Source organism: Mizuhopecten yessoensis, unplaced genomic scaffold, assembly GCF_002113885.1.
Source record: "Mizuhopecten yessoensis strain PY_sf001 unplaced genomic scaffold, ASM211388v2 scaffold1775, whole genome shotgun sequence".
Taxonomy (NCBI): domain Eukaryota; kingdom Metazoa; phylum Mollusca; class Bivalvia; order Pectinida; family Pectinidae; genus Mizuhopecten; species Mizuhopecten yessoensis.
This window is the reverse complement of record NW_018404215.1, coordinates 374,705-385,593: the sequence shown is the minus strand read 5'-3', so window position 1 is coordinate 385,593 and position 10,889 is coordinate 374,705. Positions and strand designations below refer to the sequence as shown.

The 10,889-nt window shown below is 39.2% G+C and overlaps 1 protein-coding gene across 1 annotated transcript in view; it reads right to left on the bottom strand.

Annotated features, from left to right (window-relative positions):
* Positions 1-1,154: 1,154 nt before the first annotated feature.
* Positions 1,155-10,889, bottom strand: part of LOC110440522 (ankyrin repeat domain-containing protein 29-like) — a 32,119-nt gene continuing 22,384 nt past the window's right edge. The window contains exons 3-4 of the mRNA XM_021483658.1: positions 2,654-2,752; positions 1,155-1,286 (exon numbers count right to left, since the gene is read on the bottom strand). Coding sequence (XP_021339333.1) covers positions 1,170-1,286; positions 2,654-2,752 — 216 coding nt within the window. The 3' untranslated portion in view covers positions 1,155-1,169. The remainder of the gene's footprint in view (positions 1,287-2,653; positions 2,753-10,889) is intronic.

The following is a 10,889-nucleotide window of genomic DNA, read 5'->3' as shown; positions in this document are numbered from 1 at the left end:
GGAACCTAACTGAAGATTGCTGGATTGTCTAGTGTAGTCAAATCTCTGTTGGAACCTAAGTGAAGAATGCTGGATTGTTTAGTGTTTAGCGTAGACAAATCTCTGTTGGAACCTAACTGAAGAATGCTGGATTGTTTAGTGTTTAGCGTAGACAAATCTCTGATGGAACCTAACTGAAGAATGCTGGATTGTCTAGTGTTTAGCGTAGACAAATCTCTGTTGGAACCTTATCGAAGAAGAATGCTGGATTGTTAAGCGTCGACAAATCTCTGTTGGAACCTAACTGAAGATTGCTGGATTGTTTAGCGTAGTCAAATCTCTGTTGGAACCTAACTAAAGATTGCTGGATTGTCTAGTGTTTAGCGTAGACAAATCTCTGTTGGAACCTAACTGAAGATTGCTGGATTGTTTAGTGTTTAGCGTAGACAAATCTCTATTTGAACCTAACTGAAGAATGCTGGATTGTCTAGTGTTTAGCGTCGACAAATCTCTCTTGGAACCTAACTGAAGAATGCTGGATTGTTTAGCGTAGACAAATCTCTGTTGGAACCTAACTGAAGAATGCTGGATTGTCTAGTGTTTAGCGTCGCCAAATCTCTGTTGGAACCTAACTGAAGAATGCTGGATTGTTTAGTGTTTAGCGTAGACAAATCTCTATTGGAACCTAACTGAAGATTGTTTAGTGTTTAGCGTAGACAAATCTCTGATGGAACCTAACTGAAGAATGCTGGATTGTCTAGTGTTTAGCGTAGACAAATCTCTGTTGGAACCTAACTGAAGAATGCTGGCTTGTTTAGTGTTTAGCGTAGACAAATCTCTGTTTGAACCTAACTGAAGAATGCTGGATTGTCTAGTGTTTAGCGTCGACAAATCTCTGTTGGAACCTAACTGAAGAATGCTGGATTGTTTAGTGTTTAGCGTAGACAAATCTCTGTTGGAACCTAACTGAAGAATGCTGGATTGTTTAGTGTTTAGCGTAGACAAATCTCTGTTGGAACCTAACTGAAGATTGCTGGATTGTTTAGTGTTTAGCGTAGACAAATCTCTGTTGGAACCTAACTGAAGATTGCTGGATTGTTTAGCGTAGTCAAATCTCTGATGGAACCTAACTGAAGATTGCTGGATTGTTTAGTGTTTAGCGTAGACATTTTTGTCTAATGCTATAAGCACTAGTGCTGGATACTTACATAACTGGCGATGTCGACCGGTGCACCACTGTCTAATAACACTTTAACTATGTCCAAGAATCCACCCTGGGCAGCAAAAAATAAAGCACATGTTCCCGTCTGAAATAAACACACAAGGCTTGTGAAATAAACGCACAAAGCTTAACTACTTTTAATAGCAATTACTAGAGAATACACATAAAATATTTATCTTAAATCAAAGTCAAAAGATTTCAAGCTAAAGTAGTTGAACAATTGAAAAAACACATCAAACTACAACATATTTACCATGAGAAAGCTGCTAGGGGCAGCATATCCCAACATTGGCTATACATGTTGATACGTAAGGGCTGCGCTTGTGAAATGTTTGCTATTACATTTATAGTTAGAAGGTAATTATAACTAAAAGTTAGGTTCTAGACCTTGACCTTGACCTTTGACAAACCACACCCAAAATGAATAGGATTATTTTTTTCCTCTTAGCAACTCCCTTTGAACTTGACAATTCATTTTTATGAAGCTAGGAGGGGATAAAAAATTCTTTGGTAAGAAGTGAAAATGTGGACAAAAATTGTTTTGATACCAACGGCTACCTTCACCTTTGACAAATCATGCTAAAAAAGGTTTTTCCTTTTCCCTAGAACAACCCACATATGTCAAGTTTGAGCCTTGGGTGTTCATTTGTTTTGATATTAGCATACAACCAGGTAACTTGTTATGTGATATTCTACATTAAGTAACAGTGACCTTGACTTCTAGACGACCATATAGGTCAATTCACATACCAAGTCTGAGCTTTGTGTGATCATTCAGTGTGGAGTTACATGTACCATCAAGACAAGAACATTCTATTTACAGTAACGGTGACCTTGACATTTGGCAAATCTGTTATTTTCTTTCTTTCAGCAATTCACATACCAAGGTTGAGCTCTGTTTGACAATTTTTTTCTTGAAGTTAGCATCCTTACAGGTCATTCATTCTGTGAAATTCTAATTTTAGTAACAGCGACCTTGACCATGGTTGATCATGTCTTTAATCAATAGCGCTTTCTTCCTTTCCCCTAGGGCAATTAACATACAAAATCTGTGCTTAATACAATCTCATTTGTTCTGTAGTAAAGATCCGTTCAGGAAATTCTATTTCGACTTGACCCTTGAAAAAACCCATGCCAAAATCATTAAGCGTATTCTTCTTCATATATAAAGTTTAAGCTTTATGCAATCATTCATACTGGAGTTAGCACCCTGGCAAGAAATAAAATGTGAACAGATAGATGGACAGATCTTCTGCATCCCCCCTCCATTTCCCAACAATTATTTTGGAGGGGATACAAAATTTCACACATACATATAATGTCTAGTTATGTATCCTAATTCTTAAATCAATTTTTGTATTTTGAATTTTTAATGCTGTTAAGTGATTTGACCACTTTTTCTTTATTTTGAGAGTGACAACACTCATGGTTATTTAGCGGGAAATAACTCACCAGTCTCCTAGCGGCAGGATCTCCACCTTGTTTCAATAACTCTTTTACACAGTCTAAATGATTATTGGCTGCAGCTAGTATAAGTGGAGTTGTTCCTTCCTACAAAAAAGAAGGAAATTTGCTAAAGTACTTGCACTGCATATAAACGTATAAATGGCTACATCCTTTTTCCTCACTAACAGCTGTTTGTGATCAGTCTGTCCACAGTTCTATATAAATTTTGACACTATATATTTAGCCCTCAAAAAAAAAATTAATGTGTACTACATGCACTGGCCATAACTTGCTGTACTTTCAATTAATGTTTTTAAGAATCTGTACTCTACAATGACTGGCAATTATTATTGTGAGATACAGTGGAAGTGTCTACACTTGTCAGTACCGTAAAATCCTCCCCCGCAGCAGCTGTGAAGTGTAATTACTTGGAGGGTTAGCGGAAACTTAAACAGTAAAGCTTCTCACAATGTCCGGGATCATTGTTTTTAGTTTAACTAGTTTAAGGTCCCGTATGAATGTAGCTTTGATAAATGATTTCTGAAAAGAAACCCATATCTTGCCAGATTTTTCCCAGATTTTTATGTAAATAATAAAGATGAAATGATCAAGACATAATAAACAACAGTGTTCGCATGTAACAAATAATTAGCGGGTCTAGACTAGGATTCAAACCCTCGACCTGTTATATCACGCTTACTGATAGAGCTACCTGGTCAACAGAAGTGCCTCTGCCCACCTGTGCTACAGTTTTTCCCAAAACAGGGATCCTCAAGGATATATACTATATTATATAAGTCAAGCAACGCCTTCAAAACAGAGTTTCACACTTATACAAGGAATCTGTTAAATATCTTTATAAATTGTTATTTGGACAGGAATAGAAGAAATAAAATAAAGAATGTATTTCTTTTACAACAACCATGAAATAAGTGTTTGGAACTCATAAGAAACACTCCAGTTGGCTTGCATGCAAGTGTGCAGGGGAGGGGGTCTTATAATATGTGGAGAAACTTAGTACCTGGAGAAAACCATGTTAACCCATATTGTCTGAGAGGTGATCCAATACCTTTTCATGGTTGATGGGGGAGTCGAACCGCGGCTGTCTTTGTTAAAGACGAGTAAGCTCTCTACTATATCAACCAACCACCCATGAATACATGAATTGATAACACTAGGGTAATTTGAATGATCAGATATTGCTTAATAGTAATAAGTTACGGGGGTTTACTCTAACAATGGATTCTACCTCAATGACAAGGAAAACCACACATCATCCACTGAAAGGGGCCACAACCAGCCCTCACTCAATCACTGATGAGGGGTCGTGACCATCCAGCGTAACTGACCAGTGTAGGACTGAGGACCCTCACATTTTACATATTTGATGCTTATAAACTGCAATGATGCATCCAGTAAAACAGGAATAATATGCATATATTTGTTCTTTAAATAAAACCAAAAGAATCAAAGAAATCAGCATATGGCAAAATTTTCACTATATTTGTATGTTAACTTTGTTGTTTTGGACAAAATGATGACTTTGTTTAAAGCAAGTGTTTATACAACAGGCCCATGGGCCTTAACGGTCACCTGATATATTTATACAGAGAGTTGATTTTGTTTTTAACATGTACAGAAATATTATTCAAGGTGACAACAACAATAAAACCACCTTATTCAATATCAAGCATACAGATTTCAGACTAAAAAGTATTTGAAACTAGCACCTCTGATTCTAAACAAGGAAAATGAAGAAATTTTAGCACACTGACTCCTTTGGGCCCCACCCTACAGCCCTTGGGGGTAGGGCTGGCTCAAAATGTTCAAAGTATCAAACTGTCAACTCAAGGTTATAATTCCAATCAAGTTATTAACATGTAATATTCAAAGTATCATTTGCCATTATAAACCATAATAAATTTTGCCGCCCCCCCCCCCCCTTCCTTCCCCAGGGTGTAAACGTGAGACCCTAGGGTCATAAACCTTAAGACTAAGACCCTTCCATCTATGAAGAGTGTTTGATTCTACCATATGGTCTTGAGAAAAAGAATTTTGGAAATTTCAGTCAATTCAATCCTTTTTGGCCCCACCCATCAACCCCCGGGGGGTCAGTCAGGGCTGATATGTGCATACTATCAAACTGCTACCTAATACTGATAATGCTAACCTAAATTGAATTACTTCCAATGGAAATTAAACAAATGTTGGTCCAAAATGTGATTTCCCTATATAAACTATAGTAAAGTTTACCCCCTCCCCAGGGGAAAACGTGAGACCCCAGGGTCAAGAAATTCACAATTTTGGTAAAGCACCTTAAGACCCTTCCATCTATGAAGAGTATTTGATTCTACCATATCTGGGTCTTGAGAAGAAGATTTTTGAAATTTCAGTCAATTCAACCCTTTTTGGCCCCACCCATCAGCCCCTGGGGGTCAGTCAGGGCTCATATGTGCATACTATCAAACTGCTACCTAATACTGATAATGCTAACCTAAATTGATTTACTTCCAATGGAAATTAAACAAATGTTGGTCCAAAATGTGATGTCCCTATATAAACTATAGCAAAGTTTACCCCCTCCCCAGGGGAAAACGTGAGACCCCAGGGTCAAGAAATTCTCAATTTTGGTTAAGCACCTTAAGACCCTTCCATCTATGAAGAGTATTTGATTCTACCATATCTGGGTCTTGAGAAGAAGATTTTGAAATTTTAGTCAATTTGACCCTTTTTAGCCCCGCCCCTCAGGCCCCTGGGGGCTTGGGACTAAACCGTTGACCTTTGTCCATGGAAGGTTCCTGCAAAATTTCATTGAAATTGGTTCAGTGGTTTTGGAGAAGAAGTCGAAAATGTAAATTGTTTACGGACGCATGACGGACGACGACGGACAAAAGGCGATCGCAATAGGTCACTTGAGACTTTGTCTGCACAGCTAGACATACATCTGCAGTATGGTACTACATGTATACACGTTTAGAACTCAGTAGTGTTATGGCCATGACACCCTGCCAATGTTTACATTTACGTAATCACTTGATATAGACGTAGATAGATATCAGGATATTTTCAAGGTCTTGCTGATCAATTTCGTGTAATCTTTTACTCAATGCATATGAAACAGCAACAATGCCAGCCAAAACATTTCTGAGATTTTAGGTTGAGATACACAGATTCATGTAATATGTCATCACTGCCTTTCTATCTGATCAAACCCCCTGAATATTTCCGCTACAACTTCGCTGACATAACACGATCGAGACGATGTTCAGAAAGGAAATCATAATAAGGTTTAAAGGAGAACTGTGTATGGCTACTTATCTATAACAGAAGAAATTGATATAAGAAAACAAGGGCCCAAGGGCCTTAGCGGTCACCTGAGTTATATCATAGGTACTGGTAGCTTTATTTTATTGTTCAGATGTGATGTGGAAATCAGCATGTAAACTAAGTGAAATATAATACTTGTCACGTCATCAAAGAATAAGAATTTTAAAATATTGGTAAATTTTCCCTTTGGAGCCCAACCCTAGCCCCTGGGGATGGGGCAGGAATCCCAATCTTACAATGTAACACCCTCATTCACCAAAGATGATTCTGACTAAGTTTGAGTAATTTTCTGCTGAAAATGGATAAAAATTAAAATAAAGAATGTATACTCAAAAGTGTTATTTCCCTATATAAACTATAGTAAACGTTACCCCCACCCTAAGGGGGAACGGATGGCTTGGGGTCCTGAAAATGACAATTTAAATAAAACTCCTGATGATCTTTCTATCCATGCACTGAAATCCACTGTAGTACCTTTGAGTCTGGAGAAAAAGGTTTTTGAAATATTGGTTAATTTTCCCTTTGGGGCCCCGCCCTGTCCCCAGGGGTTGGGGTAGGAATCTCAATTTTACAATTTGAAACCATCTTTCTCCAAGGATAATTCTTACCAAGTAAAAATAATTTCCTACAGAAAATTGTCAAAATATACCCAATAGTGTTATTTCCCTATATAAACTATAGTAAAACTCTCCCCAAGGGAGAACGGATAGCTCTGGGGTCTTGAAATTTACAATTTTAATAAAGCCCCTAATGATCTTTCTTTTCATGCAGAGAAATTGACTGTACTCTGCAGTACATCTGAGTCTGGAGTAGAAGATTTTTTGAAATATTGGTTAATTTTCCCTTTGGGGCCCTGCTCTGGCCCCAGTGGTTGGGGTAGGAATCCCAAGGATGATTCTGACCAAGTTTGAAAAAAATCCATTCACTGGTTCTCGAGGGAAGTTGAAAACGTAAAAAGTTTACGCACGACGCATGACAGACGACGGAGGACCTAAAACGACGAAACAAGTGATCTTGACTGATTTTACTTTCCCTATACCCTAAGCAATTTTCAAGTCCATCTGTGTTCTTTTCTGTTTTCGCCCTGAATTCTGTCTAGACAATTTTGCACTATAAAGCTATCAACAAGAGGCCCAATAGGCGAATTGCTCACCTGGTATTAATCACACACTTGTAATCTTAAAAGTGGACTAAAATAAAGCTACAAGCAGAATATCAGTGTTTGATTCATAAGAACCTATTCAAAGTTCATTCATTTGAACAAACTTGGTAGCCCTTCATCCCATCAAATAACTTACTAAATATCATTATCCTAGGCTTCTTGGTTATTCTTCATAAGTTGTATAAAGGTTTTAAACATATTTGACCCCTGTGACCTTGAATATAAATCAAGGTCATTCATTTGAACAAACTTGGTTGCCCTTCATTCCAGCATGCTACTGGCCAAATATCATCACCCTGGGCATTTTGGTTATTCAGAAGAACTTTTTTTTTTTTTTTTACATATTTGACCCCTATGACCTTGAAAATAGGTGAAGGTCATTGATAGCCTTTCATCAGTTTGCTTCTGGCCAAATATCATCACCCTAGGCCTTTTGGTTATAAAGAAGAAGTTGTTTAAAGTAAAATATTGACGCCGGACGCCAGACAGACGAAGGATGCCAAACCACAGCAAAAGCACACTTGGCCTTTACAAATAAGTAAAATGAATTTCACAAAGATTAAAAAATGCAACAATTCTTTCAACAGCCTCCACTGACAGGGACCAACATACAGCCTCCACTGACAGGGACTACAACCTAGCCTACACTGACAGGGACCACCACACAGCCTCCACTAACAGGGACTATAACCTAGCCTACACTGACAGGGACTAACACACAGCCTCCACTGACAGGGACTATAACCAGCCTACACTGACAGGGACTACAACCTAGCCTACACTGACAGGGACTATAACCTAGCCTACACTGACAGGGACCAACATACAGCCTCCACTGACAGGGAGTACAACCTAGCCTACACTGACAGGGACCACCACCCAGCCTCCACTGACGGGGACTATAACCTAGCCTACACTGACAGGGACCAACATACAGCCTCCACTGACAGGGACCACTACACAGCCTCAACTGACAGGGACCACCACACAGCCTCCACTAACAGGGACTATACCCTAGCCTACACTGACAGGGACCACCACACAGCCTCCACTAACCGGGACTATAACCTAGCCTACACTGACAGGGACTATAACCTAGCCTCCACTGACAGGGACTATAACCTAGCCTACACTGACAGGGACCAACATACAGCCTCCACTGACAGGGAGTACAACCTAGCCTACACTGACAGGGACCACCACACGGCCTCCACTGACAGGGACTATAACCTAGCCTCCACTGACAGGGACCAACATACAGCCTCCACTGACAGGGACTACCACCTAGCCTCCACTGACAGGGACCACCACACAGCCTCCACTGACAGGGACCAACACACAGGCTCCACCACACAGGCTCCACTGAAAGGGACTATAACACAGCCTCCACTGACAGGGACCACTACACAGCCTCCACTGACAGGGACCACTACACAGCCTCAACTGACAGGGACCACCACACAGCCTCCACTAACAGGGACTAACACATAGCCTCCATTGACAGGGACCACCACACAGCCTTCACTGACAGGGACCACTACTCAGCCTCCACTGACAGGGACCACTACTCAGCCTCCACTGACAGGGACCACTACACAGCCTCAACTGACAGGGACTAACACATAGCCTCCACTGACAGGGACCACCACACAGCCTCCACTGACAGCGACCACCACACAGCCTCCTCTGACAGGGACCAACACACAGCCTCCACTGACAGGGACTAACACACAGCCTCCACTGACAGGGACCACCACACAGCCCAAAACACAGCCTCCACTTACAGGGACCATAACAAAGACCTCCCTGGTATGACTACCTCCCATAGCTTCTACTGACAGGGACCATGACCCTGCCTGTATACCAGATATGTATGTTTATTTGGGCAGTGCAGACTTTGTTATCACACAGAGACATATATCTCTGGTCCCATCTAAACAGTTGAGAGCATTTTCTCATAGAAATGGAACAACAATTAAATCATCTTGAGTGCCGCACATTTCCAGAGAATTATTTGTTCGCAGAATCCAACATCTGTTTTTCAATAAAAACATGTGTTTCTGTGTAAGTAATGTGGGGCTTCGTGACTTTTAACATTAAAACTTAACATGTTTTTTTCATTCAATTATACAGAACAAAGGACATGATGCCCTATCATGTCAGCTATTATAGCTGTCAGAAGATCTTGATAGTGCACATTACCAGACACACCAAAACGTTCTAAAGGGCGACTAGCCTAAAGCTTCAGGACATCACTGGAATTAAACTTAAATTTTTAGTGAACAGTTTGCTGAAATTATTTGATGATGAAGTTGAGAGGAATAGCCAAACAGTCGTGTCTGTCCTATGTAATCCTCTCGGTGTATACAGATAACGGCAGTACTGTAATGGTAAAACTGCTCACGTTTCGATTCTTCAAGCTTTTCATAGTACTTGGTAATGTTCATATAAGCCATGCTGCTGCGATAGCTATTTCCAAGTGTGTGGATATAGAGTGCACATGTTGCATACATAAATTAATTAAATGCCAATTTAGCAACATTTCCACTTCAGTAGTGGTTGATCTTGTCGTTAAGAAACTTCCATCAACTGTCTCTCCAGCTATATATATTTTTCTTCTCAAGGAATTCTTTTAAATTGACTGTTGTAATATATTATTAAACTCTCTGATAAGTATTAATGATAAAGTAAATATAGAATAGTTCATATCTTGAGAGAAGTCTTCAAAATTCTTGGTGATACAGTAAAACTCAGATAAGTCGAAGTCCTCAGGACCAGAAAAAAGATATTCTTCTTTTACGATGGTTAAACTCTACAAAGTTGTAAAGTATTGGAGCACCCGAATGACCCAAGATGTATTCTGTTAACTGTAAGAATATCGCCAGAATGAATACTGTCAGTAAATCATTGTGTAATCGTCATGTTGACTGGGTTAGGGTTAGACCCTAAGACTTTATAGTAGTTTAATTAATTTTAATTATTAATAATAGTTTCAAACATCAACAAGTTATATACATGTAGATATGTTATCATTCTTGTTGAAAGTGCATCTGCAACATCATTGCTAACAATGCACATTAGCACACACTCGTACATCAGTACACACTTGTACATTAGTACAAACTTGTACATTAGTACACACTCATACTTAAGTAAACACTGGTACATTAGTACACACTTGTACATTTGTACAAACTTGTACATTAGTACACAATCATACTTTAGTAAACACTGGTACATTAGTACACACTGGTACATTAGCACACACTCGTACATTAGTACACACTGGTATATTAGTACAAACTTGCACATTAGTACACACTGGTACATTAGTAAACACTGGTTCATTAGTACACCCTCATACATTAGTACACACTGGTACATTAGTACACACTTGTACATTAGTACAAACTTGAACGTTAGTACATACTGGTACATTAGTACAAACTCGTACATTAGTACAAACTCGTACATTAGTACACTCTCTTCATTAGTACACACTGGTACATTAGTACTCACTGGTATATTCGTACACACTCGTACATTAGTACACACTGGTACATTAGTACACACTCATACATTAGTACACACTGGTACATTAGTACACACTCATACATTAGTACACACTCATACATTAGTACACACTCATACATTAGTACATACTGGTACATTAGTACAAACTCGTACATTAGTACACTATCTTCATTAGTACACACTGGTACATTAGTACACACTCGTACATTAGTATAAACT